At 33.4% G+C, this 14,735-nt stretch overlaps 1 protein-coding gene across 1 annotated transcript in view; it reads right to left on the bottom strand.

Moving 5' to 3' along the window:
• Positions 1–6,754: 6,754 nt before the first annotated feature.
• Positions 6,755–14,735, bottom strand: part of LOC106459308 — a 27,539-nt gene continuing 19,558 nt past the window's right edge. Inside the window, exons 14-19 of the mRNA XM_013918919.2 lie at positions 13,231–13,590; positions 10,957–11,325; positions 9,646–10,026; positions 9,214–9,405; positions 8,734–8,943; positions 6,755–7,270 (exon numbers count right to left, since the gene is read on the bottom strand). Of these exons, the coding sequence (XP_013774373.1) occupies positions 7,056–7,270; positions 8,734–8,943; positions 9,214–9,405; positions 9,646–10,026; positions 10,957–11,325; positions 13,231–13,590 (1,727 nt within the window). The 3' untranslated portion in view covers positions 6,755–7,055. The remainder of the gene's footprint in view (positions 7,271–8,733; positions 8,944–9,213; positions 9,406–9,645; positions 10,027–10,956; positions 11,326–13,230; positions 13,591–14,735) is intronic.

Genomic DNA, 14,735 nt, shown 5'->3' with positions numbered 1-14,735 from the left:
TAGGCCGGTAAGGCAATCACTGATTGGCATGTCCTTATGCCAATCAGGAAATGTCATAGACCTACTGAAGGATGTGTAGATTGTATATGAAAGATGTTAGCTCTTATACAGACTTAAAGAACATTTGTACAAGCTGGTGCTAAGAGGAGAAGAAGAAAACAGCTGCATATACAGTAATCACTAGTAAAAAATAACCATTAACCTTGCCTCTAAAAAGTCTTGTGTTGTACGAATGCAAAATTAAAGTAGAAAATAGATGGCGTTACAATTTTCATTTTTTAACTCGATCTCAACTTTTGGTATAATTATTTGTACACCATCTACAGTATAACGTCACGGCCTTGTTCTACCTTATTACAACTGCCACAATTCAACCTATTTTAATCCTTAAATTACACTACAGCTAAAACAGTCAAACAAGAAATACGTTATTTGGGGTTTTGTTTTAATTTTAACTTTAGGATATAAGTAAGATCATTCGATGCAGCCATTTCAAGCAGAGTAATAAATAATTAATACATTTCTTAAAAATGAAAAAAACTAAATATATTCGGATGAAAAATTTAACACCAAGAAGTAACATTCACAGAAATATATATAAATAAATCACATTTCATACTCATGCAAGAGTACTGTTCCAATTCTAATGTCTGAAGCATCAGCCTGAACAATGAATGGTTTATTGAAGTCTGGCATTCTAAGAATTGGCGAACTTCCCAATATGTTCTTTAATTTCTGAAATGCCATCTGGTGTGGTTGTTCCCACTTCACCTTCTTGGGTAAGCCTTTCTTGGTCAGGTCAGTCAGTGGTGCAGTAATTTCAGCATAATTTGGGATGAATTTCCTCTAGTATCCCGCTAACCCCGGGAAGGATCTGATTTGGTCGTCGAAGCTGGTGTATCTTGGATACAGATTATGTTTTCCTTTTCCATGGCTATAAGTCGGTCTCCCACTTTGTGTCCAACAAACTCCAGCACAGAATATCCAATGTAGCACTTGGATGGTCTGATGGTGAAGCCTGCTGCCCTCAATCGCCAGAACAACTCTCTAAATCTCTTCAGGTGGTCTTCCCATCTTGCAGTTGTGTCATAATGTCATCCACATAGTGCTCGATGTTGGTGGTGTTGCGTAGTGGTTGAATGTTGCTGCTGAAGTCTTCTTCTTTAGAACCACCTTTGATGGAATGAATTATTATTCTTATCTCCTTTTCTGCTGCTAGTCTTACTCTAACATATTAAGCATTAGGCCTATATTAATAGTTAGGCCTATCACTTCAACGGCAGTTAACTTCACGCCAAATGCCATCTGCTTAAATTGGTAACATCCATCTGGTGTCACAAATACTGTATTTCTTTGGATCCCGTCTCCATCGGGATTTGCTAATAACCTTTAAGGAAGTCGATGTTTGAAAAGAACCTAGCCCCATCTAGATTCGCCATAATGGTCTTTGGTTTGCCCATAAGTTCGGAGTCGAACTTCGTCACGAGATTCAGCTACCAGATGTCTATGCACAAACGGTTTGATCTGTCCCTCTTCTTCTCGATTACAACTGGTGAACAATAGGCTTAATTTGAAGGCTCCATGATTCCAGCTTCCAACATTGACTCAACTTCCTGCTTTATCAGGTCTCACATTTCATAAGGCATCTGATAGTGCTTCACTTGGACTGGATCCCTGGTTGTGGTCTCGATCTTGTGTTGCACAAGGTGAAGATATCTGTGTACTGTAAGAGTAGGTTTCGAGTATGTACTTCAAGATTGATCCCGTAACTGACGAATGTAGCTTTCCGTTCTTAGTAAGTGCTTATTAAATACTGTTACACTCACCCGTAAAGTGGTACTTATGTTTTATTGTTATGTGAATCGGTGAGAAGCAGTTAACGGAAATATTCTATTCATTGAATTTATGCTTTAATTGAGTGTCACAATAGTTTAATGGCCCTGATTTAAGTTTATTTTTATATTTAATGTTAGGTTTGGATTTATCGGTTGAATTTTATTGTTTTACGAATGACTTTCGTTTGCTTAATCTTTTATTTTTAGTTATCTCTAAACATCACTCAAGGGATTTATTTGTATATTGTTAACCGCAAAGCAGCATAATGAGCTATCTGTGTTGTGCTCACTGTAAAAAATGAGTCCCGAATTTTACCGTAGTAAGCCATCAATTTTACCGCTGAAGAAATATCTCTTTGCCTGTTTTCCCTCCTGATAACTGTGCACCTCACATAACTCTAATGGAATGAGGAATTGCGGTAATCCCACGAAACATAAACAACAGAGCAAAATGTAATAAAAACTCACCCCTTTTCGGGGATTTTAAAGGAAATACTTAAAAAGAGGGCGAAAAGTGTAGATTTGTTGCTTCGTAGGGTATGTTTTGTCTTATTTGTGCAATTCGAAATAAATGCCTCTTGTTTCTCAAAGCTAGTTTTTTTAGTTTATTATAGAGGTTAACTGTTATTGAATTTGTTTAATTTTTACTCTAACGTAATGTTTTTGTTCTAGCTTCTTTTTTTTGGGGGGGGGGTAATATTATTTTGGTGTAGCACTGGTTAGGGTAACATAGTTATAAATTATAATTCACTTGTGTTAACAAGTAAAACAAACTTGAAATAGAAATATGATTTACTTTTATATTTGAATTCGTTTAAAATTAATCAGGGCCATAATTAGAAACGATAATTCACTTGTGTTAACAAGTAAAACAAACTTGAAATAGATATATGATTTGGTTTTTCATTTAAATTCGTTTAAAATTGATTAAAACCATAATTAAACTTTTATCAATAGAAATGAGAATCGTATCCGTGATTTAATTTTTTTTTGAATTCAAATACGAAGTTAAAAAGTTTCTTTTCTATTTCAAATAGTTATGCCACTTATTTTCGTCATTTTCCTGAAAGCAGAAATAATTTTGGTTTGCCTAGGCAAAGACCCTTTTCACAAGCCTATTTTATTATAACCGTGAAGTGATAACATACGTAAAGAGGAATGTATATCTTATTACATTAGATAACTTATAACTCCATTCTGCTATAAATACCTAATAAACGTTACATTATTGAAGTAGAAATACGTTTATTAATCAGCAACTGTTGGTAATACAGGAAGAATATGTTTCAACCGTCAAATTGTCCCATTTTCCACTAAGAAAAACAGTAAACGTTCGTGTGTACTCATCACTGCCTGTAATAAAAAGTCCATCTAACGGTTTTAATATCAATTTTATGATACGTTCTGTTTCCCGTAAGTGGATTATGTCTACTGCGTTTTTAATTTGATAAATTATATTATACTTTAACAAAAATGAATCATTTTAGCACTCATCAGAAAAATGATCGAATTTTATGAACTTAAGTTTTAATTAAACTAAAACCCTACCTGTTCTGACTAGTTTTAGTGAGTAGTTGAAACATCAAACTTTTGTATTATTTTTTTAATCACTTTCATAATGTATTAATAATAAGGTCATTTATCTTATGAAAGGGTAGATATAAGGGAGAGAAGGCTTAGAAAAATATAAATATGCCATTAATTTTTAATATTTTTAATGTCTCGAGTAGACGTTTCAAAATTAATTTTAAAATTAAAGTCTTGTGCAAATATGCTGGACGATATACTGATACATGTAAGTCAGACACCATCTAGACGCTTCACTTTTATTTAATGTTCTAGTGCGTAAGATTTATTTATTTATTTTTTGGTATGTGCATATTCGTTCAGATCATTTTTTTGAAATGTCTCACTCGTAATTTGTTTTTATTTCTTTGGTCTTCTAACCAAGAACACAAAAGTACAAAACTTGCACAATATAGGACAAGTACTCGTGGGCGTTTCCGAGGTGTGTGTGTAGGGGAACTTGCCCCCCTTGGAAAATGAGAAACATAATTCTTTCTATATTCATTCAGCATATGTATATGAATTCTTTTATTCACTTCACAATTTCACACTATTTTGTCTGCCATATTATAATGATATATTTTTAAGTGGATAACAATGAAACGTAATCTATGGTCTCAGAAATAGAAAGTAAAAAAAAGGAAAGATGTATAGGGTGAAAAGTAAATTTCTGGTAGAGAGTATAAAAAAGTTAGTATTAAATGTAACCAAACATGAAACATGAAAGCTAAAGGTTGCGAGAAGATTAATGAATACAATTACCAGGTATATAGGATAAGAAAGATATATAGATACCAGATACATTGAAAAATGGACTGTTGGGAGAAGTTGATAAAAATAACAGAGTGGAGAAGTGAAAATTGTAATGGCGAATAATCAATAAATAGGCACAGAGATAGAAAAATATGTAAAATGAGACTCAAGCTGTGTGGAGACTTGATATCAGACGCTCGGTGGAGTGAAACGATGAAGAACTATCATACGAAAATTAATAAAAAATAACTATCAAGTGGATTGAGTTACCACAAATGAAGAATGGTTCAACAAAGAGTAGAACATCGTGAACTGTGAATGTTATGGGAGGATTAAAGGAGATGTTTTTCAAAAATAGAAAAGTACAATAACTAGGGATCAACTAGTAAAATAACTAGGGATCAACTAGTAAAATAACTAGGGATCAACTAGTAAAATAACTAGGGATCAACTAGTAAAATAACTAGGGATTAACTAGTAAAATAACTAGGGATCAACTAGTAAAATAACTAGGGATCAACTAGTAAAATAACTAGGGATCAACTAGTAAAATAACTAGGGATCAACTAGTAAAATAACTAGGGATTAACTAGTAAAATAACTAGGGATCAACTAGTAAAAAGAAGACGGGTTACTGAATGGTAAATATTAGGTAAATAAATGAGTAGGGAAAAAAGAAAACTCATCAAAATTTAAAGTGAAACGAATAGACAATATAATAATTAGTAAGCATAAAAGTTGATAAATAAATAAATCATATTTAGTTTGATTTGAATTGATATCATGTCTGTGATCCATCATTTAAATACCATAAAATTCGTCTCCCGTTAGAGCAGCGGTAAGTTTACGCACTTACAATGCTAGAATTTGGGATTCGATTCTACGCGGTAGAGACGTCAGATAGCCCAATGTGGCGTTGCTCTAAAACAACCAACAAACCATAAAATATTCAATACATTTTACCTTGTAGACGTTGTTAAAAGACATGCTTACCTGTAACCAATGGGATTTTTTAAAAAATTTGTAATAACGTAATTTCATAAAAACACTATAAGTGACACTAGTATCTCACCTGGTATAGTTGCATGCGAAAGTTCTTCGCTTGTACTGATTTTAGGTACAGCTAAGTAACAAGAAGGTAATGGAACAAGAACTGTTTTGGTTCAGTATTCCCAGAGCCTGTTGTAGTAGTTAATCAAATTTCAAGTAAGTGTTATGTAATTTAATACCATGAAATTCACGAATGTCTTACCTTGTAATTGTTGATTAAAACATGTTTACTCATAAAACAATGAAATTAGTATAAAGTCTAACCTGGGATTTTTTTCACATACAAAAAAAATAATCGAAAATAAACTTAATTTAATTAGTTTTAAACATTTTTTTATTTGAACTTCGCGCAAAGTTACACGAGGGCTATCAACGCTAGCCGTCCCTAATTTAGCAGTGTAAGACTAGAGGGAATGCAGCTAGTCATCACCACATACCGCCAAATCTTGGACTACTCTTTTACCAACGAATAGTGGGATTGACCGTCACATTAAAACACCCGTACGGCTGACAGGGCGAGCATGTTTGATGGGACGGGAATTCAAACCCACAACCCTCAGATTGGGAGTCGAGCGCCCAAACCACATGGCCATGCCGGGCCTATGTAACAACTAAATATCTGGTTAAGATAAGAGCAATGTAACAAGTGAATATCTGTTTAAGATTGAAGGCACTATAAAAACCTTTTTTTTATGTGATATACGTAGATCAAAACTTTAAGAATTATCCCTACTAAATTCAGGATAGTCCATAATTTTCAATTTGACGAACAATGGCGTAGAATGTAATTAGATTTGTTTGTATTATTTGTATATATCATTTACTTTAATTGGACAGAATTCATGTTTACTCCTTTGTTTGGTGTTAAGCACAAAGCTACGCAATGGGCTAACTCTGCAGTGCCCACCACGGGTATAAAAACCCGGGCTTTAGCGTTATAAGACTTCAAACTTACCGCTGAGCAACTTGAGGGTTGGAGTTTTCGTACAAATATTTTAATGGGATAGAATTATCCATTACTTTTTCCCATAAATATTCAAACCCTAATATAATAGTTTCCCATGTTCTATTGTGAAGATAATTTAAAATTATACAATTGAATAACTAACATTTATAAAATAGTGTAACAAATTAACTCATTATCAGCCCTTTAATGGTGTTCATTAACATACCGATCTAGATTTATCATACTTCTTAATAGCTAATATTCCAGGTAGAAAGTAACCATTAAAAAACTTCATTGTTGGCTTATATATTATTCAATTCTTTTATTTACAAGATTTATTACAGTTGTTTTTCTTAACCCCTCATACCTTTGCACACATTTTAAGCAAAAAACAAATAACGAAGAAAATGAAAAAAAAATGAATTGAATTAACATGTTTTTTGACCTACGCATAAAAATGATTTTTTTTTAGCTAAACTGTTTTGAGTGTATTCAGTACGAATGAGATATTACAATCCTAAGTACAAACATTCAGTGTTTTATAAAACAATATACAATGAAAATTGTATTCAAACTTTTATTCTTTTATCAAGAAAGAGGCATAGTAAATACAAATGACTAGAAGTACACCATTGCGGAACTCAAGGAATCCGTTAGGCTTAATAAATCCAAATAAGATCAAGACAACTACATAAATAAAATTATCTACAATATTATTAAGGAATATCTATTCACTATTTAAACTACTAACTGTTCCTTATTTTAATTTTTTAGAAATCCATTTCAAAACTAAAACACTTCGTTTTTTTTCAGTTTTGAAATCTACACGTTTGGCTTTTTTTTCTATAAATAACGTGGCAATATGTGAGCATAATTAGAGCATAATTGAAATAAAAAAGTTGTTTTCAACACTGAACGTTGTATGGAAAATCACACACTTGTATAGCTTCATTAAAATAAAGCCCGGGAGGACACATCTGCTCAACTCTTGGCACTGCTCCACAGTTGATGTACTTTGAACAGTCAGTGGGACTACGAACTAGCCCAAAACTTCGTCTTGCACAAGGATCAGAGGGTTTAGGAATAGGTGTAGTCACTTTGTTATCTCGTGGATCACGTTCTGAAATCAGTGAAAATATCAATCTAGTTTTACATGTTGAATCTCAATAAAATTTGTTCTTAGCATTAATACGCATTTTGCATGTTTTGTGGATGAAATATGCTTCCTACAAAGTTTCGTACTTTAAGACAAAACTCACTTCGAGGTTTGAGTGTTCCAACTAGCATTGCAAGGTCCTATTTGATAGAAGAAGGTCAAATTAGAAATTAGAAGAATTTAACATTAGCTTCCGCTTAGAGAATTGGTGTCAGTAGGGATATTTCACAGAGAAGCTGGAAACCAAAGCCCCATACTTAATTGTATTTTGGAAAATGCATATGTTTTAATATAAGTAAATTAGATCTTAGTCCTGGACATCAAATGGACATGATGCAAGTAAATTAATATTAATTTCTGATCAAAACAAGCTACCTAAGTAAATGACAACTAATTACCATGAGCCTGGCTAATTAAACATAATAACCAAACTATAATTCTTATAATGACTAGAATTCATTGTTTCATCAGTTCATATTTTGCATATGTCGCCTAAGTACATACAAACTGACACCACTCTGTATACTATAAATTGGTAACATAGCCATTAGAAAACCTTTCTGGAAGTAATGTTTATCGATTTGCAAAGGAGTGTCTGTTTATGATTGTATAATATATGCAAAATTTAGCTTTGTAGCCAATAGGGGGATAATTTCTCGCAGCTAAGATATCATCTACAAATTTGTAACCTTTGGCCGTTAGCAGGAAGTTAAAACTTAGGACTTTAAGTTCATAGGCGTTCACATACATGTACTTTTCATAGTTATATTAGGACCTGAAGAATATTTTTAGGAGTCTTAGCATATTTCCCCCGGTGGTACAGCGGTAAGTCTGCGGACTTGCAGCACTAGAATCTGGGTTTGATTTCCCGCGATGGATACAGCAAATAGCCCAGTGTGTGGCTTTGATATAAAGAAATAAACAAACTTAAACTCATCGTATACCTTATAAAAGTACCATTTTCAGTAATCATTCTGAGACATGAGGATTTAAAGTGTGTTATCACTTAGAGGAGTACATTTCGCAGCTATGTTAAGCTATGGAGAATTTTAATCTATGAATCATAGTAATAGTTATTTTCAACATCTAATCTACAGCCTTATGACATTTGTTCCAAATGCATAACAAGATGGTATTATCATGTTATTTCCACAACCTTTACAAACTATGTTACAACCGAAAGTCATTTGCTTCGTATTAATTATAGAAAGAACGTTTTTCCGACCGAAAGACTTTTAACCGCTGATTTGGCTGTAATTCAGAAAATATTGCATGTTACGCCTGTTGTCTGCCTATACCGTTCTTAAAGTGAAAGATATCAAAACCAACAAAAAATCAACAGTGAGAAATTTGAATAATAAAGTGTAGAATTAAAATGTTTGCTTACAAATTTGTTTGTGTTTAGTTTTTTTATAGTATCCACTCACCTATAACGGTGCAATCATAATTTTCAGGTTTGTCACACGTCATCTTTATAGCATTAAACTTGAGACCTGCTGGACATATCTTCTTACAAGGTTTACCATCACTGGTACATTCGTAGAAGCTTCCACAATCACGAGGATCGGGCACTCGACATGCGCAGGATGGACACTTGATGTCAAGGTTCACCTCACAGATCGGATCAGGATCTGGGACTTCACGTTAGCAGCGTCAAATATTAATTGCATTATATAAATCTATAGTGTTGTTTATTAATTAAGCTACAACTGAAATCAAGATTATAAAAGATTGAGAAATAAAAAACAAAACGTTCAAGGTATATGACAAACAAAGATTTTTAAAGGTAAAACAATTTGAAACTAAAAGTACCACAAAATACAGAAGGTTACAAATCAGATTTTTTAAGCTTCCATTTCTTCTATCGCTATATGACTAACTAAGTCTATAAAAGGAGCTTGTTTTACCTAGGTCAACTCCACAGTCGTTAACGTTCCAAGGCCAATCACAGACCTTGAGGCGAGGATTGAAAAGCAAGGATGCAGGACAGTTCTTCACATAGGCAATACCATTAGAACAGTGGTAAAACTTACTACAGTCGTCCTTTTTGGCGAAAAGTCCATCTAGTTTCTTACACACTGGATCCTTACCTAGTTTTTCTAATGAGAAGAGAGTGTAACATTTAGATCCATAAATCGCTCTAGAACACAAAGTATAAGTAATCCCTTATATTTTCATTCACTGTTACATTCATGCAGAAATGTAGGAGCAAACGCTTGTTAACATGCCTGTATGACAGTTTAATAGTTACGGGTTATAATGCCAAGTAGTAGTATGTATAATATCAATATAACTATTGATTATTCGAATTAAGTAAATAGCTTTTTGAATATAATTACCACATCCGCCATTATTTGAAATGCAGGTCTTCCTAAGCTCATCAAACTTCTGTCCCCATTTACACTGTCTAATAAATGCGATGCCGTTGATACATTCCACATATTTATCGCAGTCTCCAGGGAAGATAAATTTGCCATTGGGCATTTTACAGAGACAGGGGTCTCCAATGTTTGGACATTCAACCTTGTTTAACTGGTCACACATTTTAGTGTCTTTGTTGAAATACAGGTCTTCAGAACAGTACATCTTTTCTCGCGATCCATTTTTACACTTGAAGTAAGACTGACAGTCAAAAGGATTCTGAGAAATACATTCAGGACATGGGCATATTGGGTCCTTCGTTGGCTCGACTGTAGTAGTAGTAGTAGTTGGTGGACAGACTAAGAAAAAATAAATAAAGCTCAAATTTAATTCACTGTTTAGTAGTCCAGCAAGACAGTAAATATTACACCATAATTCAATAGTAACATAAAGTGAATGGCTTCAAAACGTCCCGTTTCTATGGTGTGAAATGATGGATTAGCCAACTTGGTTTCAAAGTAATCAATTGTTTATGTTACAATTATGAATAAATCAGAAATGTAGTATTTTTCTCTTGACCGAGCCCTATAGATTACCTTGCCACTTCACAAGTATTTTATAGTCATTATTTTACACCTAATGCTGATTCAGTTCGGTCTAAACGTTTTTGTCTCTTATATGTGTTACATGATGTAAAGAAAAGTTGCTTGTTTAAAATATTTTGCGCAAAGCTACCTAAAGGGATATGTATGCGCATAATTTGAACTGATAAACTATAGAAGGAAGGCAGTTAGCCAACTGTAGCCCACTACCTTTTCTTGGCCCATGTTGCGGAGCAAGACGCGAGCCGTGAATCATCGAATTTACAGTCCGAGCCTCTGAAGAAGTCAGATCAAAAATACTCTAGGTGATTAACCAATGATGCTATATTGTCACTTTAATGTTCTAAATGTATTAATGAAGTTATGTTTTTATTGCTGGGTCCAATAACTTGAGCTTATGCTATAATAATTCATTTCGCTATATTAAATGGCATAGTATGTTGTGTTTTTTAAAACATTGCAATTGTTGCTTCGTATGAGTTACATTATGTAAATGACTGAAGCGTCCCAACATGTCTGTCATTGTTAAATCGGCATTACGAAACGAATAAAGATTACGACTTACATTGTTTGTATTTTTGTTCGTTTAAGTAAATGCGTGTTCTGTCACTATAATTTCACGTTTATGAATGCCCTAAATTCAATATATGGTATAAATAAACTTCGTTTCCACGTTCGATAACGTACCTGGTATAGAAGAATCACACTGAGCAACACAAGGCCACTCACAGCGTTTTAGGGTGTGGCTCCAGTGAAGCCCAGCTGGGCAGCTATACAGAGATCCTATTCCATTGGAACAGATCCAGAAAGTGGAACAATTCTCGTCATTCTTGAACATCCCGTTAGGTGTTGGACAAATGAATTTAGTAATTTTACAAGTGGCATCTTTTTCAAGAACACAATTGTTCAAAGATGGTTCGAAGAGTAAGCCTTCTCCACACTTGGCGTGGAAGGACCTTCCCGCCTCACACACGTAGTATTTAGAACAATCTTCTTTATCTTCCACAAGACAGCAGTCACATTCATTACAAACTGGATTTGGATCTCGGTCTTTTTCTGTAGTACACAACATCCACATGAAGAGCAAGCAACATAATTGATATAAAAATATATTAAACACTTGCCTCTAGATAAAAAATTTTACAAATGAGAAATTATATTCTACGGCATCTTCTTTCTTTAAATTAGATAAATGATAACACATACAAAACACTGGCGTGTCTGATACAGAGCGATTTTGAAGCTGTTTAATACACTTAAGTTCTAATTCGGAAATATATTCAAACTAAATTTTAAAATCTGAAAAAGAACAATGTAATAATATGTTTGTATTTAGTACAACACAGCCTGTGATATCTAAAAATATGCAGTCAGTTCTCATAAACTTTATAGGAACCAAAGATAAGTTAAAGTGTTATCTGGTTTTATCGTTCTCATGTCGTTATAAAGTTTGATTTACTGATCTCAAACATATTAAGCTTTACGAACAAATAAATTACACACGGGATTATTTTACATTTCTGGGCAGTTCATTTAATACGTAGTTTTCAAACCAACGTAATTTTGGATTTATATTTCATTCTTTAATGTTCAGAAGAAATCATTTTGTTAACACAAGATGAATGTTCATACACTTCTGACGGGAAGATTGGTTGTTTGTTTGTAGTTAGCACAAAGATACACAATGGGCTATCTGTGCTCTGCTCACAACGGATATCGAAACCCGGTTTCGAGCATTGTGAGTCCGCATATATACCGCTGTGCCACTGGGGGCTGACGGGAAGAATCACTTAAATTATTTCTTGTTCGCAAATTTTTCACAACTGAAGAGTATTTTTGAAGATAAAAAAACAGTATTTATTTATTTATGTGTGTGTTTTTATTTATTTATTTTAATAATAAAAGGTTTGAAGATTTTTAAGCATTTTTATTTTGTTCATTATTACACGTGAAATCGAGTATGCCAAATGTACCGATTGTAAAATCTGGGTCTGATAAGTGTGAAAAGTTTAAAATTTGGTTCTAATAAATATGGCAAGTGTCGAAGTGTGAAATCTGGTTGTGTGACAATAATGCATTCTCCTTTACGAATTGTGATAAGTGTGAAATTTGTTTTTGTAGGCTGCAAAAAAGTGTAAAATCTGTTTTTTGTAGCTATAACAAATGAATAAAATATCACCAAGTACAGTAGGTATTGAAAGTGTTTGTTACGGATGAAAGTTAAAAATTAATCATTTTTAACCGTACCACTCCAGTACTAGCTGGAGCATTTATAGGTATTTTGCTCTCAAACATCTGATGATTTTACTCAGCACAGATAATCGCTTAGTGGATCTAAATATCAAATAATTTTGAATTTAACGTTTTTTTCATTTTAATTGCCTAAATTTTTCTATTAAGTTAGGCAAAAAAAAACGGGGATTCTCTGAAATCAGTTGAAATAATTACACTAAAATTTCAATATAAATAATCCCATAATAATATCTGAATGTTAAATACTGTTTATCATAATTTATAATAGGCATAAAAAGTTTAAAATAAGTACATATGGATATAGCTTCCCTATGACCAAACTATTTTAAATATTACCTGAATAATATAACTGCTCTATTTTTGTTTGCTTCATTTGGTACGAGTTGAACGATTTGTTTTCGTAAAAATATTTTCACACATTTATTGAACTAATTTTCTTATGAACGAAAATCTTGACATTTACGAAGCGGAATATATTTTTTTAAATATGAAAGTCAAGTCATAGAAACAGGAACAATGAAGAGCAAGTAAAACGTCAGTATTGACTTGTTGCTTGAGGATCGACAAAAGTGTTTAATAATTCACTATTTATGTCCTCCCACATTCCAATTTGTTTAATAATTCACTGTTTATACCTTCCCACATTCAGAATTCTTTAATAATTCACTGATTACACCCTCCCGAATTCAGAATTGTTTGATAACCTACCACAACCAGCTCGTTCAGGCCGATCACATGACTTCAGGGTAGGATTAAAATGTAGTCCTGCCGGACAGTCTTTGATAGTAGGAATCTTCTTATTACAGTGCATGAACTTAGCACAGTCTTGGTGAGGGAATATTCCGCATGGTTCCGGACATGTTCCTGTTTTCTCACAGTCAACATTCTCCTCGAAGTCACAGTTCTCTATCTTGGGGTTGAACAAGAGTCCAATAGGACAGCGTTCTTTGTAGGATTTTCCGTTTTCACACCGGGTGAAGGCTGCACAGTCCTTGTCGTCAGGGATGAAACAACATTCACACAGGTCACATATTCCGTCAGGTTTGGGAGGTTTTGTTGGTACAATTCCTAATTATATAATAAAACTTTCATTTTAGAGAAAATAAAATATTATGAGTTTATAAATTCCCTTGTGAATATAGATAACAAATCCAAGCTCAGAGTAAGCCTGATAGATAACATTAATATCCTCACATGACCTATTCAAAATAAACTTTCTACTGAGGAAGATGATGAAGATAAATCCTCTACCCCTCACCAAATAATTTGGAATGTTTGTGTATACCTACAATGTTTGTTTGTTTGTTGTGAATTACGCGCAAAGCTACACGAGGGCTATCTGCGCTAGCCGTCTCTAATTTAACAGTTTAAGACTAGAGGGAAGGCAGCTAGTCATCACCACCCACCGCCAACTCTTGGGCTACTCTTTTACCAACGAATAGTGGGATTGACCGGCACATTATAACGCCCCCACGGCTGAAAGAACGAGCATGTTTGGTGTGACGTGGATTCGAACCCGCGACTCTTAGATTGCGAGTCGAGCGCCCTAACCACCTAAAATGTAAATGAACCAGTTTTAGGAATATCAATAACTAGTTCAAATCAGAACGATTATTTTCATACATTATAATTAATTATATAGCTTGAAAACAATAGCAAAAACTAGTGATTGAATGCATAGAAAAAACAACATGATTAGGTTCGTTATTTTATACATTACTGCTTGTAACACTTCTAGTACAACATCATACCTGTTTTAAAGTATATTCTTCCTTATAGAAAAAGCTGTAACTTTTACTAAAATAAAGATTAATGGCGGAACGGAATAGTCCAGTTCTCTTTTGCAACATTACTAACAACACTAAGAATATTTGAGTAAAACCTACACTGTTGCATGAGCAAAAGTAACTTAACAATAATGTACACACAAAATAATAATTAGAAGTTGTTAAATTATTGGATAGATAAAAATATTTTTGTTTATATGTTTTTCATAGCAACAATATATATATATATAAGATACGAGCCAGTAATTGCTAACTACTGTATCAGATTGAAATTAATGTCTACTAGCAGAGACCCGCAAAACATTTCCGGCCAAATTAGTATCTTTATCGTAACAGTACTTCTTTAAATATAACCCTTCTAGCACAAAAGAAACGAATTGTAATCGTAGACAACGAAATGTCTAAATCCACTTGTATATAGGCCGT

This window comes from Limulus polyphemus, unplaced genomic scaffold, assembly GCF_000517525.1.
Source record: "Limulus polyphemus unplaced genomic scaffold, Limulus_polyphemus-2.1.2 Scaffold590, whole genome shotgun sequence".
Lineage (NCBI taxonomy): Eukaryota > Metazoa > Arthropoda > Merostomata > Xiphosura > Limulidae > Limulus > Limulus polyphemus.
This window is presented reverse-complemented; position numbering and strand designations above follow the sequence as displayed.